At 49.2% G+C, this 22319-nt stretch overlaps 1 protein-coding gene and 1 long non-coding RNA gene across 2 annotated transcripts; both read left to right on the forward strand.

Annotated features, from left to right (window-relative positions):
• Positions 1-231: 231 nt before the first annotated feature.
• Positions 232-1339, forward strand: LOC125553296. Its single transcript, XM_048717110.1, has 2 exons — positions 232-397; positions 528-1339. Exons 1-2 carry the CDS (start codon positions 232-234, stop codon positions 1337-1339), a joined length of 978 nt encoding a protein of 325 aa, XP_048573067.1.
• A 536-nt stretch (positions 1340-1875) lies between these two features.
• On the forward strand, positions 1876-3489 carry LOC125553325. Its single transcript, XR_007304028.1, has 2 exons — positions 1876-2254; positions 3069-3489. It is a non-coding gene; the product is annotated as an uncharacterized LOC125553325 (long non-coding RNA).
• Positions 3490-22319: the final 18830 nt, after the last annotated feature.

Genomic DNA, 22319 nt, shown 5'->3' on the forward strand with positions numbered 1-22319 from the left:
AATATGGTAAGATTTGATTTGATTTCCGTATCCGGAGGGATAAGTTTTGATTGTGTTGTGAAATTTTTGATTTGATTTTATTAAGTTAATCCATGAGGTGATTTTGGAAAAGTATCGATCAGCTATAAAGAAGGAAGTCAGGCCAAGCCCATCGTGAAACCCTAGGCCCACACACAATCCCTCCATTCCTCACAGAAAAAGAGGCAGGAATCCTCCCCTCCGCAGCCAGCCATGTCGTCGTTCCAAGGCTGGATAGATCTGCCGCCGGAGCTCCTTTCTCGCGTCGCCGATGGCCTCGACGACCTCAGGTCCTACACCAGCGTGCGGGGCACCTGCACGGCATGGCGTCGCGCGCTCGCGCCACCTACGCCATCGCTGCTCGTCCTCCACCGCGACGGCGCCACCAGACATCGGCCCGCCGCCATCGCTGCTCGTCCTCCACCGCGACGGCGCCACCAGACATCGGCCCGCCGCCATCGTCTCGCTCCCTGCGCACCGCTCCTTCGGCCTCAAGGCAATCCCCTCAGGCCCGTCCTGCCCCAACGCCTTGCACCCGATGCGCGGCTCCTTCGAGTTCACGTCCACCTACCCGATTAGGAGCTGCCTCGGTTGCGGAGGCGGGTGGCTTGCCCTTTCCGTCTGCCTCTACGACGGCCAAAGCCTGCTCACCCTCTTCCACCCAGTCACCGCCGCCGAGATTCTGCTACCGCCGCTCATCTACGACACCCGCTTGCTCTCCAAGATCGTCTTCGTGCCTGACCCCACTAGGGACGACTTCACCGCCGCCACCATCTGCGACATCGACAGGCTCGCCTACGTCACCGCGGGGGCCAGGAGGTGGGCCATCCTTGACCGCGTCCGTCTTGCCACCGGAGACCAGCTCATCAATGTCGTCTACCATCAAAATGGTATGGTTTACTGCCTCACTCGGTTTGGGAATGTTTATGTGCTCCACCTACCGGAACGCCGCCGCCGCGAACCCGTCATCATCAAGGACCAGACATTAGCAGAGGATCTTGTAACGCGTAACAGGCGCATCATTCAAATGCACAATGTCGGATCGGACATGAACGCGCCGGCTAGCGTGCAACCACTGCTCTTGTCTTCGGCGAGCAGTTTCACCCCAGTGTACATCGCTGTTTCGGATTTGACGAGTGCCAAGAACCTGTTTCGGATTGCTAGTTGTACGGTCACTTTGCATCTGGCGGGAGGCGGTCATCGCCGTATAGAGGATGATGAAATATTTGTTCTCAAGTATGATCCCCGACGCAGGCCTTGCTGGGACGCGGTGGCTGACTTGGGGGGATACTGTGACGCCCGGATAATTAAGCCACAGTAATTCCCTGCTAATGGTGCTACGTCATCATGATTACTGTTGTTAAACTCGCGTTGTTTCGAATCCGGTCCAAATTTCAAATTTAAATTAAAGTCAAAAATAAAAGTTTTCAAACACAAAATCTAAAATGTTCAAAGTGTGGAAAATAATCACTAGTTATTTGTCATGTTGGAACCAACCTCTTTTGTATTCCCAGGTGCCCCCGGAAATTTATTTAGTGGTCCAGTAGCATCTAAAATTGGCCTTTCCAATTTTTAAAAATGTCTAGACAACTCCTTTTGGCCCCAAACTTTTTGTGCCATCTAATATTGTTGTGCTTTATTTAAGTGCAAAGTTTTACAAGTAACAAAGCTCATTTGGTAGCTAGAATAAATAGAAAACAGTAGCGGGAATGTAAAACAATAAAAGAATAGAAAATGAATAAAGCCTATTGTGCCACTGGGCCATAAGTGGCCATAGCACACAAGGCCCAGCCCACCAAGAGCCATCCTCCTCCCTGTTCACAACAGGAGGTCGTGGCACGCATCCGACCACCATAGCCGCGGCTGTGGATGCGTGTTGGACATCCTGCGGCTTACCCCGGCGCCTACTTGATGCCCCGAGCTCCCCTCTCTCTCCCTGGTAACCCTAGTCCCCAAATCCCCTCTCCCTCGCTCATATCCGACGACCTGGACGAGGCCGAACTCGCGGTCGTCGTCATCGTCATCGATCCCGCGGCCACCGGTCTCCATTCGTCGCGCCAAGACGTCAAGGAGCTCCGCCATCATCGTCTCCATCGCCCTTCCCTTTCGGTTGGAGCTCGGACGGCCTGCTGCCTCGCCATCGCGCGGTCTTCTCCGCCACGGTCGTCGACCCCGTCGTCGATTCGCGCATCTCCGGTTCATCCCCGACCACCTCGAGCTCGCCTAAAGAACCACAGTGAGCTGCGCCTTCGATTCCCCCTTCTTCCCTGTCTATTCGGTCACCGTAGGTGCCCTCCCCCGAGCTTAGCCGCCGCGGCCGGAGCTTCGCTCTCCAGGCTCCTGGCCGCGCTCCCATGAGCCCTGGGCATCCGGCCGTCCCCCTGCGGAACCCCCGCATGCGCGCCCGCCTGGGCCATGCCCTGCCTCGCCCCTGGAACGTGCTCGCCGTGCCTGCAACCGCCCGCCATCCCGCTTCCCTACTGCTCCCGCTAGCTGCTCCTGCTTCGAGCTGCTGCTGCTCAGCCTCCCTGTGCCATTGGACTAATGGGCCATTGTCAGAACATCTTATTGCTTTGGTTGGAGGAGGTCCATCTTATAGAGCCCATGATTCTTAGTATTTAGTGCTACTGATGCTAATATTGTTACAATTTGCTCATTTGCACCACATTTTGCTGATATTGGTCTCAATCAACGTATGCATGATGGTTGGGGTAACGATGCTTATATGATGCCTGAATTAATGATAAGGTTCCATTAACAAAACAATCAGTGATGTTTAGCAGTGTTTACTGACTAAACTCACACTCACACACTTATTTTTGTCCTGTTTCATGGTGACATGGTTACCTAAAGATATATTCTGAATGAAGTGTGTCATTTTTCTTTATCTGAAGTGAAATCTTGCAATCTTAAGTGTTATGTACCTCCATAATATTTTACTGTACTAATAAATACAATAGTAGTAACTAGAGATGTGTTCCGCTTCAGATTCAGTATATGTATGTAGTCTAAATTAGTGCTGATATATACATTGTTCAATAATTCTGCAGAAGGAGTGTTTCTAAACTTCTTGATAGCGCTTTCCGTGAAAACCTAGACCGTCTTATCCGGTCATACACTCGCAAGGTCATGGTACTCTCTCTTGGAGTATGAAAGGAACACCTGCGGCAGCAATCCCTGACTCACGAGAGCAAGGTGAAGAACAACATAGAGTTGATGACGAGGAACATGAAGTTCGTTATGCTAGGCCTCGTTTAGTGATTCCACACCCACCTATTCCTCCTTGTCAGCCAGTATTTGCAAAGCCAACACGAGTATTTATTTGTTTATTGCTTAAGTTTGCCCTCCCGGGGGAAGGTGCCATTGCAATCCCACCTTTTTTTCTCTGAGCCGATCAATTTCATAGGCGGATATGTCAACTTGTTTTCTTTGCAAAACTGGAAAAATCATATGGAGATTTTCTATGTTTTACTTTGCTTGCAATTTCGAAGGAAATTTGCCGTCAAGGACCAAAAGGAAGTTTCCTTTTTTTCTGTGACAACCGCAATATGCGACTGGAAATTCCCGAAGGTTTCCATGTTATATATGGTCCTTGATTGAAAGTTTTCTTTATTTTCATGGCAACAGTCATAAGTGCCTAATACTGTAGGAAAGTTTTGTTGTCCCATATATTTCTGTGTTTTTGGTTCCTCCATAGGATTCAAAATGCCGTGGCATTTGAATGCTCAACTTTTTTTTTCCATTTCTATGTTTTTAGAATGGTGAGAACCAGACGTGACATGAGATTATCTATATCTTCTATATCAATATAAAAAGACCCAAAGGGGCAGATCCAATAAATCCCGGCCGTCAAATCAGGTCAATCCAACGACTAAGGCTGCTCCAATGGTGAGTGCTCAACATGTTTAGTGTGCAGTTAATATCATTCCAAATATTAACGCCAATGGTAATCACATACTTAATACGCAAATAATATCCTACACATGTACCCAAAAAGAGCAGCCAATGCCATGAGTTCTCCTCCTGCTAAAAACAGCAGCCTACCCATCCCACTATGTAGAAATACCGACTCGCCAGCTCTCCTCTACCGCCCGGCTTTCGTCTACACATGGAGAGATAACCGGACAAAGGCAACTCGTGCTCGACTGCTTATTTGCCACGGCATCCTGGAACTCACCCTGGTGTCCCACCGTGTCGGCTCCTCCCCTTCCAAGTAAAGTTTCACGGCCTCGGTTGTTTCTGCCATATGGTCGGGGGTCAAGAGGCTGCCATGATGCCCCACTTTTGACAAGGAAACAACCAGACTCTACTCATGTGAGACGTGTTGTGAGCAGGGATGACACATGCTACGGTGAGTGGGACAACATGTTGCACGCGGTGATAACGGGCGCTTTGACTTGCTAGGATGACATGTTGCAAATGGTGGGATGATGTGTTGTGACCTCTGGGACGACATGTTGTCAGCAGCAACGACAGGCAATACAATTACAACTGGTGGGGAGATGTGCTTCGAGTGGTGAGGGCAGATGTTGTGACCGGTGGGATGACATGCTGCAAGCGGCAATGACAGACCCTGTCAGTGGTGGGACGACATGTCGCGAGGCCGTTAGCCGAGTGCTCATTCTTGCAGAAATCTCCGCGTACACCCCATGTCCCAGTTGTGGATCATGTCCGTCACCGTCTGCGCGTACGTCTTCCTCCTGCTCCTCTGCATCTTGCGCAGCAGGCCGTTCTATGTCGACCTGGTCTGCCTCTCCTACGGCCTCCTCGCCGCCGCCGTGACTGTAGCCTACGTCAGCCCGCGGGCTGCCGTCATTGCCCTCCACCTGGCCACAGTCTACGCGGCCGCGCACCTCGGTTACGCGCTGGCCCTGCACCGCCTCCGCACTGGGGCCGCGCCGGCCGTCCCTCCTCGCCCCTCCTCCTTGGACTTGGAGGACCAAGAACGCGTGCGGGCCCTCGCGATGATCTTCTTCACGGTGCTCTGCATGGGGCTGATGAGGGTGTTGGTGATGGACACGGTCGGCGTCCAGGAGCTCATGACCGTCTATTAGAGCATCTCCAGCCGTTCGCCCCCCCAGGACGCATAAAAATTGCCCCTTGAGGGCGAGCCGGCGATACAATCGGCGCTGGGGGCGGTTTTGCACCCAGTCGTCGCCCCCAGCTCGCCCCAAGTGCCGATATTGGCCCACTTTTCAGCCTCATTTCGACGAATAAAGGGCCCATATGGGCGACAATAGGCCCATATTCGGCGTGGTTCACCATTGTTCGGCGTTCAATTATCAACATAATAATGTTTTATCACATATTTCATCACAGAAATATTAAATACTTCAACAAAATAGTACAACAACAAATAGTTCAATACAAATTATATAGTTCAACAATTAAAAACTCATATTTCATCACAAGTTGCGCCCAGCGTCGCCCTTGAGCCTCCATAGGTGCTCTATCAGATCTTGCTGTAGTTGATGATGCACCTGCGGGTCTCGGATCTCCTGACGCATACTGAGATAGGCAGTCCAGGTTGCCGGTAGCTGGTGATCAACTTAGGCTAGAGGACCCTGCCTGTAGTATGGTTTAGTGTCAAACACTGGGTCTTCTTGCTCGCTCTCGATGATCATGTTGTGTAAGATGACACAGCAAGTCATAATCTCCCACATTTGATTTTTCGACCAGATCCATGCTCTGGGTGGTGACCGTGGGCCTAGTGCTCCTGCATGGCGTGCTGTTCCCGGCGGGGATGGAGACGACGACGTTTTTCCTCATCGTGTGGGGGCACGTTGGTTTCTCCGGCGACCCGCACCGTGGCAGGCGCCGTCTGCGCGGCGGTCTTCCAGCTGCTGCTGCTCATGGCATTGGCTGCTCTTTTCGGCTACTGTCTCGTCGTCTACATAACCTACCTGCACGTTGCCACCGCCGCCGATGCCGAGGCGGACGACGGGATGGTAGACCACCACGGCGGTGGAGAGATGGCGATTCTGCAGGAGCTTCATCTTGAGCATGGAGAGTAAGATCATGATCTGCTGCTGGTGCTGTCGAATACTAGCTAGTAGATGCCCATTGGCTGAACCTGAACTAACGGAAGTACCTTGATTCAGGAATGATCACTTAATTTGCAGATCTTCAACATGGTTACACACCTTACCTTATACATGCTCACCTGAATTGAGAATGATGGCAGTTGAAGCTAGATAGCTGAATCAGATCACTGCATCATTCAGATTGAAGCCCCCCCACCCGATCCACGGAAAATTGCATCCATGTGGAAAGCCTTCGATGGAGCTACGGCGAATCAGATAAGTCATGGAAAAAATTGCATCCATGTGGAGTGACCATTGAATTAATGGAAGAGGACATTTCTCAAGTAAAGTGATCGAGGATTCTAGGGTTTGTGATCCTCATTACAATTAGTGCGCCCAAAGGTAGTTAAGTCCGAGTCGACTCCGTAGCCGATGGATCTTTTGTGCGGAGATTTCTACAAGACCGAGCACTCGGACTCGCAACATGTCGTCCCACCGCTTGCAATATCCGTCGCCGCTTGCAATATCCGTCAACATGCCCTCGAAGCACATCTTCCCTTTGGTTGTAGCGTCCGCCATAGCCGCCTGCAACATGTCGTCCCAAAGGTCGCAACACATCGTCCAACCATTTGCATCATGTCATCCTAGCAAGTCAAAGCATCCCGTTATCGCCCGCTTGCAGCATGTTATCCCACTGGTCGCAGCATGTGTCATCGCTGCTCATAGCACGTCTCATAGGAGTAGAGTGTGCTTGTTTCCTTGTCAACGGTGGGGCATCATAGCATCCTTAGCTTTAGATTCTATCATCGTTGTATCTTGCCTTGTGTGTGTGTGTGTGTGTGGTGTGATGTCGAGTTGCATGGTAGTTGTTTTATCTATAAAGCGGAGCGCGAGCCTTTTTTGATAAAATAAAGTCAGGCAATAGCAAACAATAAGAAGGTTGTACCCACACATACCCTACCCATTGTCATCATGGGGTCCCTCTGTCACGTTTGGATTTATTTATAAAATGGGCAATAGCCCTTCTTTTAGAAGAAACTAGGAAAACCTTCATCTCCCTAGAACATAAAAAGGAAGTTTGAACACAATTGTCATGGGATTTTTCAAAATCTATTTTAAACATCATTTTTGTTCCCATGAATATCATTTCAAGCTTTATGTAAGATAACTACTAAAGTATATATCTTCCTTTGGTAAATGTTGTTTGTACAGGGGTTATAGTTTTATCAGCTGAAGTAATAACCCTATTATTAATAACCTTAGTTATCAACTTAAAACTGACATCACTCAAACATAGAACTGTACATCTTATGAGCATCTACAGCCGAACTTGGTAAATTTGAACCCTCAAACGTCCGCGGCATCTGGAATGAATTATTTGAGGCCTGGTCACTGTTCGCGGACGCGCCCGGATGAGGCCGTGATGCCACACCTTGCGGCGGATCCATGCGTCATTTGGATGGACGCAATGGATCCCCGTGAAAGGAGTCTGAGCGCTATCGTCGGGCGGCCTCCTCACGGAAATGGCGGAGCGTAAGCCGGACCGTCATGTCCTCCTCGGGACCACATTGGATGAGCTCGGGGCCGATGAATCTGAAGGTGTAGGACTCAAATTCGCTGCCTGCCATGCCAGAGATCGCTGGGCAGAGCGGAGTGTAGTGGAGGGGACAAAGTGGAGTGGCTAGGGTTTGATCCAAGGAGCGGACGAGGACGACTATATGTGGGATCAGGTGGGCCGGGTCCGACGTGAAGGACGCGCCCGGGCCTCCTCCCCACCAATGTGGGTCGGGTCTGACCTCCCCATATGTTATTCAATTTAGACTGGAGATATGACGGGTTTGAGACGGATTTGAGGCATCGTCTTTTTTTTCGATCAGGTGTATGGGTAGGGTTTTTTTTGACCGATCAGACCGGACTGTGTGGGTATTGGGCGCCCGGCTGTTTTTAGAGCAAAAAATACCTCACGCGTTAGAAACCATCATTTTTATGTGTCGAAGACAAACAACACTTCAACAGACGTTGTAAAATAGAGCATGCACTAAAAAACTTTATCACGGGCTGCTAGGCTGCAAATTTAGGGTGGCGAATAGGTAGGACCATCGAATTAGACGTGTTTTGGCGCATCTGAATAGCGCAACGTGTTTTTGCACATCTGAATAGTGCACAAGCTGCTAGGCTGTGAATTTAAGGAGCTGGATAGGTAGGGCCGTCTAATTGGGCGTCGTATTTTTGTGCATCCGCTTTGGACGCAATGTTTTCAAAAACCTTTTTGTCACTCCCTAAAAGGACTATTTTGACGCTGTAAAAGAACATCCGGAAAAACCTCTTTAATGCTATAAAAGAATCAAACCGTGCCAAAATTTGGGACGCCGGATTAGGCATCATGTTTGTGTATCTAAAAAACCTCTTTTCTCACACACAAAAAGACTATTTTCACACTGTAAAAAGAATTATACCGTATCTAGAAAACCTCTTCATCGCTCCCTATTTTTTTTTCACGTGGCTCAGATGCTCGCAGAGCCCCGGGTGGTGCCCGAATGTGGCCACTAGTGATACTAAGCTAGTACACCGGCACCGGCACGACGATGAAATGATTCAGATGTACAGAGTAGTACCTCCATCGCTACACATTTTAGATGTTTTGAATACTGAAATGAGTGAACATATATGATAATGAATCAAGTCTCTTTCATCACTAGTGCAGAACCGGGCAATAGCACCGGTTCGTAAGGCCCTTTAGTGTCGGTTCCATAACCGGTACTAAAGTGTGGGCAAAGCCCCCCCCCCCTTTAGTACCGGTTCAGCACGAACCGGTGCTAAAGGGAAACCACGTGGCACGAGCCAGCTCCGGGGGCCGGGAGCCCTTTAGTACCGGTTGGTAACACCAACCGGTACTAAATGTTTGTGGGTTTTTGTTTTATTTTGTATTTTTCAATTAAATTTGTGTTATCAATTTAATTTAGGATTGTTTTACGTTATAATGAGTTGTAGTCGTCATCATCATCATCATCATCATCATCATCGCATATTAATAAATAAATAAACTCTAGCTAGCTAAAAATCATCGTAGTCGTCTAATTACCACTATTTAATCATCATAGTCATTACCGCTACCTATCTAATCATCACCAACACTGGCTAGCTTAAAGAGGAAACATTCACTTTGTAACAGAAGCAAAGATATCATCGAGTTCAACATAATCATCACCAACATCGAAGTTCAGGACATGAGACACTAATTAAGAGCATGAACTAGTGCTGCTCCCTCTCAGGTAGAATAGCATAGAACATGTATAGCTCTCCCGATTCATCATACTGGAGCATGCAGATGAATCTGTCTCCTAATCTTAGATTGCGCTTCTCCTTGCTGCCCCCTAGTACTTCTCTGCGATCATTAACAATTTTGCTCCAATCTTTCACTATTAAGCATTCTTCGCTTTCAGAAATCCTGAATGCACTCATGTGCAATGTAGGATATCTTGGCCGTAAGCTAACCATTGACATGTCACCTTTAGTCTCGATCCACTGAGGCACAACTGTCATCGAAAGTCCCTGTTGAAGAACATCGTATAGTAATTAATATACTAAGCAATGAAAGTTTAGCTTCAAAAATAATGTATGCAAAAGATGCACTAATTAAGGACAAATAGTTAAAATCTTACCATCTTTCGATTATAGATGTGACCGTAGTTCAATACGATCACCATTGGCCGCACGTTTTGAGTACTAACATTTCTAAGTTCAGGAAAAAAATTTGTCTTGACAGTATTAAGATCCTCAAGCCATGAAATATAATGACTTATCTCCTCGCAATTTAGTTGAGCCCCGGGGCAGTAGTAGGTCCTGTCTACCAAGCGCCAGACATGTTTGCTTGAACCGAAATAAGCTGACAATACAAATTAGTTGTCAACTATTTTTAAATAAACTGTATCAAAGACATAAACATATGCATGCATGGTTGAGAAAAACTCACATAATGATAGAACTGGAGGCGTTTGCATATCGACCCAGATGTCTATATTAACTTCAATATCATCTTCCAGACGAATATCAAAGGTGACAACCATACCAGGCTCAAATGCATAAGCCTTGCATAGTGCTTGCCAAGTTTTGCATTCAAAATGGGTGTATGTGTCTCCATTATATAATTTGACGCTGAAAGTATACACATGCTCTGTCTTCAAGTAAACCCTCTTTACCTCCATATCATCTATAGCACTAAAACCTATCTTATCCAAGACAAAAATTCTTGCATGGCAGGGGATGCGCTAGTAGAATAGTGAAAATTTAAAATTATAAGTTGAAGCAAATGAAGCATAAGTTTTGCATTCAAATAATAATTGACAAAGTGACTTACTGTATCAACTTCGAATGTCTCATCCAGCTTGATGTTGAAGCGCCTACCATCAACAAGGAAATTTCTGTCGCATAGGCCGCGCTGGTCTTCACAGTGTTCGCACATAATGAAATCTTTTTCGTTGTCAGATGACATTTCCTATGTTCATATAGGTGAAACATTAAACACCTATTACTATCTAACATTAATTAATATCTAGCCAAATATATATTCATCTAACATTTGACATTAATATATCTAACTATATTCATCTCTAACAATTGACATTACTATATATTTAACTTTTCTATCTAATTCATCTAACATTCGATATTAATCTAACATTTATATAAAATCAAAATATATAAAAAATTAAATAAATAGAAAAACTCATTAACAAATAATATTTTAATTAGATCATCAAATCTCAGATACCTAAATTTTCTTACTAAAAATAAACTAGTTATATTAATTATTGAACTAGTTCAAATCTCATATACCTAAATAAACTAGTTATATTAATTATTGAACTAGTTCAAATCTCATATACCTAAATAAACTAGTTCGACAATTTTCTTACTAAAAATAAACTAGTTATATTAATTATTGAACTAGTTCAAATCTCATATACCTAAATAAACTAGTTCGATAATTTTCTTACTAAAAATAAACTAGTTATATTAATTATTCAACTAGTTCAAATCTCTATAGTTCGACAATTTTCTATCTAGCTAATTCATCTAACATTCGACATTAATCAAACATTCGATCATCTAATTAACTTTTCTAAAAAACAGAAAATAAGTAAAAAAATGTGTGTGCGTGTGTATGTGTGTGTGTAGTGTGTACGTATATATGTGTGTATGTGTGTATGTGTGCGGCCCCGTACGCCGCCGCCCCGTACGTACGAGCGGGGGCGCCGGCATACGGGGCAGGGGCGGCGGCGCCGCCGTACGGGCCGGGTGTGACGACGACGGACGGCGGCGCGGCGGGTATACGCGAGAGCGAGAGACGTACGGGACCGCGGCGGGACGACGACGGACGGCGGCGCGCGGCGTTCGGGGCGGCGGCGCGAGACGGCGACGACGACGGGCGGCGGCGGGGACAGCGACGACGACGACGGACGACGGGCGACGGGCGGTGAGTGTCGTGGTTCTAACTCTGACAGTGAGGTAGGGGGGTATGTATGGAGAGGCTAGATCTCAGCTATGGAGAAGCTGTAAATACACCAGGATGTACGAGTTCAGGCCCTTCGCGGAGGAAGTAACAACCCTATGTCTCGGTGCCCGGAGGCGGTCGACTGGATTATGTGTGTATGGATTACAGGTGTGCCCACCCCTGCTACTGAGGAGGGGGGTGGCTTATATAGAGTTCGCCAGACCCCTCCGGTCCTTAGTAATGCAGGGTTAAAATACATTAAGACTGGGCGTTACTGGTAACGTCCTTATTAAAGTGCTATGATGACCATAAAGACTACTTAATGGCCGCTTGCGGAGTGACTTTAGATCTCCTGTCAGTCGAGTGGTTGGCTTCGTAGTCGAGTGGTAGCTTCCTGGTCGAGTGTCTTGAATCCGTCGAGTGGGATACCTTCAAGTCGATTGAAAGGCGACTTCTTCCAGGGATGTCCTTGGGTAGGGCTCTTAGGACAGGTCCATGCCCTTACCCTAGGTACATAGCTTCATCAGCGAGGACGGGTTCGAGCGGCGCGCGAGAGGTTGGAGACGAAAGAAGTGGGGAGATCTAACTGAATTTTCGTAAGTGTTGTATATATAGGAGAGGCCTTTAGTACCGGTTGGAGCCACCAACCGGTACTAAAGGCCAACTTTGGCCAGGCCAAGAGGCGGGAAGAGTAAGCCTTTAGTACCGGTTGGTGGTTCCAACCGGTACTAAAGGGTGGTCTTTAGTACCGGTTGGAGCCACCAACCGGTACTAAAGGCCTCGCGCTGCCACCCCAAAGTTTAGTCCCACCTCGCCGGGCGAAGTGCAGCCGCACTGGTTTATAAACCCACCCGCGGCTACCTCTTCGAACTCCTCTATATAGCAGGCTTCTGGGCCTAATTAATTAGGGCGCGCTGCCCTGTGAGCCTGCTGGCCCTTTTGGGCCTGCATTTGCACACCCTAGGTCTGGCAGGCCCACTGGGCAGCGCGCCAACAAATTTTTTATATAGTTTTTTCTTTTCTGCATTATTTATTTTCTTCTATTTATTTTTGAGTTGTTTTTTATATAGTTTTTTCTTTTCTGCATTATTTATTTCTTCTATTTATTTTTGAGTAATTTTTTTGTATAGTTTTTTATTTTCTGCATTATTTCTTTTCTTCTATTTATTTTCTTCTGGAAATTGAATGCTGCATACTGAACAATTAGGTAAATGACCGAAAAACAATAAATGATGTCAGAACATGTTGGAAATTGATGACGTCACTTTGAATGCTGCATATTGAACACAAAAGAAGTCCGGAGTTCAAATAAGTTTAAAAAACATTGAAGTGGCCGTGTAACAGATGAGTTCTCGTCCGAAACCCTGATACTCCGAAAGAGTATGTCCAGTTCGCTCGGGGCGGATCTTCCTCGAGGACTGCTCTGCCCGGGGATTGGATCCAGGGCGACTGGATGCCCTCGGTGATTCGGCAGGAAGATCTTGATGACATGGTCGAGGGGGGAGTCATTCCCCACGAAGCTGCGCGTCTCCCGGGGGGAGAAGTCGAACCCCAACCTCATGATGGTGAGTGCGTCCTCCTCGCCACCCATATCGATCGCGGATTTTCTCTACCTCCTCATCCTTTTTTCCGGAGCTTTTTGAACTTCTTCGGAGCGCAGCTCCACCATTTCACTCCCAATTCCATCATGTATCTTGCGGCTTTCGTTTCCTTGTGCGAAAGTTTCTTGGGTTGCCGCCCTCATTGGGGACTCTTTAAACACATCTTCACTTGCCGTTCCCAATCGGTAAAGAAAGCCAAGTCGAGTGACGAACGGACGCAAGTGATCCAGCTATGCGGGGGCCTGGCGATCCAGATGAGGGGTAAAAGTTCTTTTCCATCTATCACTTTTCCCGAGTCGGTCCGTGGTTGGCAGTCGACCTGGTTTTATTGCCAAGACCAGGTGACCCCAGGGCACTCAACTGGTCTTCCCCCTTTCTCTCTGGACCGAGCTCAAAAGCCTGCCTCTCTGAAAGTGCTGCCGGAGGAAAAGGCGCAAGTCAAGGTGCTGGTTGGTCGAGTGGTTCAGTTTGTCTGAGACGGCGTGACCGGCATGGACTTGCTGGAGGTCTTCCTTCGGAGGCGCATCCAACCGCTTCAGGCTCGTGACCACCCTATGTGGTTGTACTCGGGTCTCGACGACACCACTCGGGTTCACCCAGAGGAGGTCACCGACGAGATGCTGGAAGGGTGGCCGTCGAGCATCACAGGGAACAAAGACAACCCCCGAGGAGCCAGGAGGGTTGTCCCGCTTGACAGTACATACGAGGTGGACCAGGTCTGACCTTGTGTTCCCGACTGAGATCTTGCTTTCTTCATTTGCTCTCTTTGAATCGGTCGACTGACTTTCGGCTTGTCTGCTATTCTCCAGGCAACTACAGAGATGTACTCGACACCCAACGGAGCACAGGGGCAGGCCGAGGAAGGGGAGGCGAGCGGAGGCGAAAGCGGAGACGAACTGGGGGAGTGGGAGTCTGACGGCGAAGGGGAGGGAGACGACAGCGTCGACTCCAGCGAAGAGGAGGAGGAGGAGGAAGCTGGACCTCCTCGCTCGGAAAGGCGACCCAAGCTTACACACGACCCTGCGTGGGAACGTGGTAAGGCGACTGCTCCCGTTGGGCAGTCGTCGAAGCGCCCTCGGACCTCTTCTCCAGCGCCGACTGAAAAAGCTCCCGAGCACCCCCGCGCGGCGCCGTCCAAGCCACCCAAGGCTCTGCCCAAGATGAGGATGACTGTCCCCACCATTTCTGGGTAATGATAGAACTTGTTCTCCTTTGTCGACCGTGGACGGATCCTTGGTCGATCCACTAAGCCGACTGACGGTCTTTCAAAACTTGCAGTGCTGCTACTTCTGAGATCTCCGCCAAGGACGAAGATCAAGAGATGGAAGATGCTGTTACTTCCAATCCTGGTATGATTACTGATGTTCTGCTTTGAATCGACTGACGATTTCTTATAACTCTGGTCGATTGAATTTTTCTCGTAGCTCCTCCTCATGTTATTAGCCTTCCTGACGACGAGGACGAAGCGCCGCTGAGAGTGAGGCGGAACAGGAAAGCGTCGGCTGGCGAGACTCCACAATCTACTCCGGCGCCTGAGGCCGTAGCTCGAGACGGTGGCGATACCACCCGGGCTTCTGTGACTTTCGCCAATCCTCTGGCGAGTGCGCGGCCCTCGACGTCGACCGTAAATCCGCCTTCGCTCTTCGCCACACACCACGTCCCTGAGGACCAAGTGGGTGCAGCTAAGGAAGCTATACGCCAGGCAGGCATCATGATGGAGCAGGTCAAGGTGGTTCGAGACGCCAGCCAAGCGGCTTATGACGCGAGTTCAGCTCTTCAGAGTAACGTCCAGGTCAGTCGATTCACTGCTTGTTCTGTTAGGGAATGCTGTCTGAAGAATCTCTTTTCCGAAGATCTTTTAAATCTGTACACCCACTGGGTGTTTCTGTTAAGTTTTTTGGTCGAGTGGGGGCACGCTGAGTGCACCCACTGGGTGTAGTCCCCGAGACTACGGTGGACTGCTGGCAGTCGACTGTAGTCTTTATATTGCGTTGCTGTAGTTTTACTCCTTCACTCGGTCTGGCCAGGCCATGTCGAATGAAACTGTATCCGGTCGACTGCGGGCAGTCGATTTTTTTTTCAAAACCAGTGGGGGCACGCTGAGTGCACCCACTGGGTGTAGTCCCCGAGACTACTGTTGAATGTTTTTGATTCAGCTGTAGTCTTAGAAACGTCATCATTGTCTCTTGGTTACTCGGAAACAACTTATCTTGGACCTCTGCCGACTGACTTTTGCAGAAATCCTGTGAACTTGTGGCTCTCTACACTGAGTTGGAGAACAAACAGATCCAGCTCGATCTTGACTTGAAGCTCGCTCAACAGAACCTGCAGAAGGCGCGAGACGAAGCAAAAGGTATGGCTGGCGAGGTTTCTCATTCTTGACGAGTGACTTCCCTTTCTTGCCCATTCTTGATGTTGAGTTCACTCGACGTTCTGTAGATGAACTGGAGGAAGCTCTGAAGAAGAAGGATCAAGATCTTGCCGAAGCACAAAAGGAGGCCTCGAGCAAAACGAAGCTTGCAGAAGAGAAACTGGCTTCGGTCGGAACTCTTGAACAGGAGAACTCCAGACTGAAAACTGCTCTCGAAACAGCTAATCAAGAGGTCAGTCGAATGAAGAAAGAAAAGATGGTTCTGCACGACAAGGCGGGTGAGCTGGTGGGGAAGGTAAACGATCTGGAGGCTTATCTCGGTGGACTCGCCAAGAAGCTGTTCGTCATGCTCGAAGGTAATTATTCCGAACCGGCTGTCTTGCAGTTACCAAGCCCGCGTAAGGCCACTGTCTTATTCTTGAATCGTGTTTGCAGAATTCTGCCAGAGCTTCAAAGAGGAAACCAGTCGAGTGGAGCCAGGCATGGATCCCGCCAATTCTCTCGTGAAGGACGAGGCTGCTATGAACGTGCTCCGACTGGAGTCTCGTGTTACCAGCGTTGTCGACTATCTTGCTCGGCTGAAGGTTGCGATGTCGCGGATCGACACATCACTCTGGCCTGGAACGACGCTTCGGAATGACCTCGAGTCTCTGATGGTTCGACTGGATGAAGTCCCGGGTCGAGTGGCGGAATGGAAGAAATCTTCTGCCAGATATGGTGCTGATGTCGCTCTGTCTCTGGTCCGCGTCCATTGCAAGGAGGCGCGAGAAGAAAAGCTGGCCGCCATCCAAGTTGCCAATACCAGGAAGCACAGCTTTCAAGACTTCATGGAGACTTTCATTGCTGCTGCTACTCGTATTGCAGACGGGATCGACTTGGACGAGTTCGTCGCCCCTTCCAGTCCTCCGCTTGAGGAATGAAAAACTTTTATGCTTCACTTTAAATTTGCCTCGGCATGCCGAGTGGATTCTGTAACCGTTAAACTCTGTCTAGCCGAGGGCTCGAGTACTTTGATCTGAGGTCTTGGACCTTTGGGTTTTATCCGAACTTGATTTATCGTTGAATATCTTCGGGAATTTTTATATACTTAGGCGAGTACTTGGACTGCAGCTGAGCCCCCGAGTGGGAGGTTTGCTCTCCACTCGGTAGGATTTTCAAACACTTAGGCGAGCACTGGGCTGCAGCTAAGCCCCCGAGTGGGAGGTTCGCTCTCCACTCGGTAGGATTTTCAAACACTTAGGCGAGCACCGGGCTGCAGCTAAGCCTCCGAGTGGGAGGTTTGCTCTCCACTCGGTAGGATTTTTATATACTTAGGCGAGCACTGGGCTGCAGCTAAGCCCCCGAGTGGGAGTCTGGCTCGCCACTCGGTAGGATTTTTTGCAAACTTAGGCGAAACGGATTCGCAGCTAAGCCACCCACTGGGGGATTTCGTACGCAAACAAAAGTGACAGCAATTACAGGAAGAACTGGGACACTCTTGTCTTTGATAAAAATAAACTACAGAAGTTTTTCTTATTACACCTCATCCGAGTGAGAATTCAAGTGTAAAATGGGCGGAGTAGTTCCGCATTCCAAGCTCGTGGCTCGTCGATCCGGCGACCAACGTTGTAGAGATGATATGCTCCATTGTGGAGGACTCGGGTGACGATGAAGGGGCCTTCCCAAGTAGGAGCAAGTTTGTGTGGTTTCTGCTGATCCACTCGGAGGACCAAATCTCCTTCTTGGAAGGCTCGGCTCTTCATATTTCTGGCATGGAATCGACGCAAGTCTTGCTGATAGATGGTCGATCTGATCATAGCCATTTCCCTCTCCTCCTCTAGGAGGTCGACTGCGTCTTGCCAGGCTTGCTCTGCTTCGTCTTCGTTATAAAGCTCGACTCTGGGGGCGTTGTGAAGTAGATCACTCGGCAGGATGGCTTCGGCTCCGTAAACCAGAAAGAATGGCGTTCTTCCAGTCGACCGGTTCGGGGTGGTCCTCAGTCCCCATAAAACTGACGGAAGCTCATCGACCCAAGCACCTGCTGCGTGCTTGAGATCACGCATCAGTCGAGGCTTCAGTCCTTTGAGAATTAGACCATTTGCTCTTTCAGCTTGTCCGTTCGACTGGGGATGCGCGACAGACGCGTAGTCGACTCGTGTGCCTTGAGAAGCGCAAAAAGCTCTGAACTTGTCTGAATCGAAGTTTGACCCATTGTCAGTGATGATGCTATGCGGGACCCCGTATCTGAATATCAACTCTCTGACGAAACTGATAGCAGTGCTAGCATCAAGATTTTTGATAGGCTTGGCTTCAATCCATTTGGTAAACTTGTCGACTGCCACAAGCACATGTGTGAATCCGCTCCTGCCTGTTCTCAGTGGACCAACCATGTCCAGTCCCCAAACAGCGAAGGGCCAGACGAGTGGAATGGTCCTCAGAGCTGATGCTGGCTTGTGTGACATGTTGGAGTAGAACTGGCAGCCTTCACACTTGTCGACTATCTCTTTCGCCATTTCGTTTGCCCTGGGCCAGTAAAAACCCGCTCGGTATGCTTTGGCCGCGATGGTCCGAGAGGACGCATGGTGACCACAGGTCCCCGAGTGGATATCATCAAGGATTATCTGACCTTCTTCTGGCGTTATGCACTTCTGACCGATTCCAGTTGCGCTTTCTCTATACAACTGTCCTTTAATGACTGTGAAAGCTTTAGATCGACGGACGATCTGTCGAGCCTCTTCTTCGTCCTCTGGAAGTTCTTTTCTCAAGATATACGCGATGTATGGTATCGTGCAGTCGGGAGTGATTGCCAAGACCTCCATGACTAGGTCGACCACAGCAGGAATGTCGACTTCAGTCGGATCTGTGGCACTTTTCGGTTGCGGGGCTTCTTCTGTAAAAGGATCCTCCTGGACTGACGGTGAGCGGATGTGCTCCAAAAACACATTGCTGGGAATGGCTTCTCTCTTGGAGCCTATCTTTGCCAGATCATCAGCTGCTTGATTTTTTAGTCGGGGGATGTGATGAAGCTCTAGCCCCTCGAATTTCTTTTCTAGCTTTCTTACTGCGTTGCAGTAGCCAGTCATAGCTGGGCTTCTGACGTCCCACTCCTTCATCACCTGATTAACCACCAAATCTGAGTCGCCGTAGACCATGAGGCGCCGGACGCCGAGTGAAATGGCCATGCGCAACCCATACAAGAGTGCTTCATATTCTGCTTCATTATTGGAGGAATCGAAGTGAATCTGGAGAACATATCTGAGCTTATCTCCTCGGGGGGAGACCAATACTACCCCAACACCGGAACCATTCAGCATCTTAGATCCATCGAAGAACATGGTCCAGTGCTCCGAGTGAACTTGAGTCGGAAGCTGCTGTTCAATCCACTCGGCGACGAAATCTGCAATTGCCTGGGACTTGATAGCCTTCTTTGCTTCAAACTTGATATCTAGGGGAAGGAGTTCAATCGCCCACTTCGCCACTCGACCAGTTGCATCTCTGTTGTGCAAAATCTCTGACAGTGGAGCGTCGCTGACGACTGTAATGGAATGGTCAGAGAAGTAGTGTGCAACCTTCTTCGTGGTCATGTAAATCCCATATACAAGCTTCTGGTAATGGGGATATCTTTGCTTCGAAGGAGTCAAAACTTCGGACATATAATATACTGGGCGCTAAACTCTGAAGGCCTTTCCTTCTTCTTCCCGCTCGACCGTAAGTACTGTGCTGACAACTTGTCCCGTGGCCGCAATGTAAAGCAGCAGAGGCTCTTTACTAATTGGGGCAGCAAGCACCGGCTGGGTGGAGAGCAGAGCTTTGAACTCTGCAAACGCTGCATCAGCTTCTAGAGTCCACTCGAACTTGTCAGACTTCTTCATTAGTCGGTAAAGAGGCAACGCCTTTTCACCGAGACGAGAAATGAATCGACTTAGAGCGGCCAAGCAACCTGTAAACTTCTGGACATCGTGTACACGCACAGGGCGCTTCATCCGGAATATGGCGCCAACTTTCTCGGGATTGGCGTCGATTCCTCGTTCGGAAATGAGAAAACCGAGTAACTTTCCACCTGGAACTCCGAATGTGCACTTTGATGGATTGAGCTTGATATCATATCCCCTGAGGTTAGCAAAGGTTTCGGCAAGGTCAGTCAGCAGGTCGGAACCTTTCCGTGACTTAACCACAATATCATCCATGTATGCTTCTACGTTCCGACTGATCTGAGTGAGCAAACACTTCTGAATCATCCTCATGAACGTGGCTCCAGCATTCTTGAGGCCGAAGGGCATGGTGACATAACAGAAGCACCCGAATGGGGTGATGAAAGCCGTTTTGATCTCGTCGGGTCCATACAGACGGATCTGATGGTATCCTGAATAAGCATCTAGAAAAGACAAACGCTCACACCCCGCGGCCGAGTCGACTACCTGGTCGATGCGGGGGAGAGGGAAATGATCTTTCGGGCAGGCCCGATTGACATGTTTAAAGTCAATACACATGCGAAGTGACTTGTCCTTCTTGGGGACCATGATAACATTGGCGAGCCACTCGGAGTGGTAAATCTCTCGGATGAACTCCGCTGCTAAGAGCCGAGCCACCTCCTCACCAATAGCTTTCCTCTTATGGACGGCGGACCGTCGAAGATGTTCTTTCACAGTCTTGAACTTCGGGTCGACTCGTAGGCGGTGCTCAGCCAGCCCCCTGAGAACTCCATGCATGTCAGAAGGCTTCCATGCGAAGATGTCCCAGTTCTCACGGAGGAACTGGATGAGCGCTTCTTCCTATTTGGAGTCGAGCGTCGTTGAGATGTGAGTCGGAGCAGCATTGGGGTCGGTCGGGTGAATGTGAACTGGCTTAGTTTCACCGAACGACTGAAAAGCTGATTCTGAAGCTGGCTTCTTGGCTCGCAGCAATTCACTCGGATCAGCAGTCTTCTGGTATTCTTGTAGCTCGACTACTGACATCTGAGCATCAGCGATCTTTGATCCTTTCTGAAAACACTCCTCTGGTTTCTTCCGATTGCCTGTAACGGTGATCACACCTCTGGGGCCGGGCATCTTCAACTTGAGATACACGTAGCACGGTCGAGCCATGAAGCATGCATAAGCTGGCCGGCCCAGAATAGCATGATAAGCACTTTGGAAGTCCACAACCTCAAATGTCAACTTTTCCTTACGGTAATTTTTTGAATCACCGAAAACCACATCGAGAGCAATCTGGCCGAGTGACTCGGCTTTCTTTCCAGGAATGACTCCATGGAAACTCATGTTGCTGGCACTGAGCCTGGACATCGGAATGCCCATCCCTTTCAACGTTTCTGCATACAGTATGTTTAGGCCGCTGCCACCATCCATCAGGACTTTAGTCAGTCGAGTGCCTTCGACAATTGGATCGACCACCAGAGCTTGCCTCCCAGGGGTGGCAATGTGCGCAGGGTGATCGAACTGGTCGAACGTGATGGCAGTCTAAGACCACTTCAGGTAGCTAGGTGTTGCCAGGGCAACCATATTCACTTCACGGTTAATGACTTTCAGTCGACTTTTGCTTTCGACGTCAGCAAAAATCATCAAGGTCGAATTGACTTGGGGGTATCCATCGTCACTATATTCTTTGTCCTCAACTCTATCTGACTCTTTTTCCTTGTCTTTGGACTGCTTGCCCTGAAACTGTTGGATCAGGAGCCGGCACTGTCGAGTGGTATGCTTTGGGTAAATAAGCTTACCCTCTTCATCTTTCTTGGTGTGGATGTGACATGGCAGATCCAAAACATCATTTCCATCTTGATCCTTGACTTTCTTGGGGTTCCAGGGCCCCTTGGGTTTTCCCTTGAATTTTCCCTGGGTTACGGCCAGGGCCTCCCTAGGAGCGGCTGGCTCGGCCTTCCGCTTCTGCTTCCGACTGGAATTGCCTCCGGTTTCCTGGGCGACTGCTTTCTGCTTGCCACTCCAGAGTCGATCTTCATCTTCTCCGTTAGAGTATTTGGTGGCAATTTCCATCATCCGATTCAGAGACATTTCTCTGGTCCGACCGAACTTCGGGTTCAACTCTCTGTTCTTGACGCCTTCTTTAAAGGCACAAACTGCTTGGTGATCTGGTACGTTCTCAACTGTGTGATGCAAAGTGATCCACCTCTGGATGTAATCCCTCAGAGTTTCACTCGGTTTCTACACGCAAGACCGCAATTCTGTAAGGCCTGCTGGTCGCTTGCATGTTCCTTCAAAGGTCGTGACAAACACTCGAGAGAGATCCTCCCAAGTGTAGATGCTGCTGGGTGCTAACTGATTCAGCCACGCTCTGGCTGAGCCCTATAACAGGAGAGGCAAATGCTTCATAGCCACCTCATCATTGCCGCCACCAATCTGGACAGCCACTCGGTAGTCTTCGAGCCAAGTGTCAGGCTTAGACTCGCCGGTGAACTTGCTGACCCCAGTCGCCAACCGGAAGTTGGGAGGAATCACTGCGGCCCTGATGGCTCGACTGAAACACTCTGGCCCCGAAACACGTACTCTGCTGCTGGCAGGCGCATCCCTGTCGTGGCCTTCTGGTGAGCTCTGTTCCTGTCAACCAGACCCTGAACGAGGATGGATCTCGCATCAAAGCCTGGGTCCCTGGGGTCGACTGGAACTCTCCGCCCAACACTATGAGGGTGTCTGTCATCCTGCTGTCAAGGCGCATATGACCCACTCCTCGGGGGAGGGGTTGGCACTCGACGTTGATCAAACCGGTGATCATACTGCTCATTTCTTCTGTACTGATCGTGCCGGTCCCCGCGTCCCTCACGCCTCGGGGGCGATCTTGGGCTGTGAGCCGACTGGACTGTATCCGTTGCAACGGATCGACTG

This window comes from Triticum urartu, chromosome 4, assembly GCF_003073215.2.
Source record: "Triticum urartu cultivar G1812 chromosome 4, Tu2.1, whole genome shotgun sequence".
Lineage (NCBI taxonomy): Eukaryota > Viridiplantae > Streptophyta > Magnoliopsida > Poales > Poaceae > Triticum > Triticum urartu.

Excerpts from the sequence above, each read along its gene's own strand:
- LOC125553296 (XM_048717110.1), top strand. The coding sequence starts at position 232 with ATGTCGTCGTTCCAAGGCTGGATAGATCTGCCGCCGGAGCTCCTTTCT. Across the intron at positions 398-527 it reads GCTCGTCCTCCACCGCGACG|GCCCGTCCTGCCCCAACGCC; the intron begins GCGCCACCAGAC and ends CAATCCCCTCAG.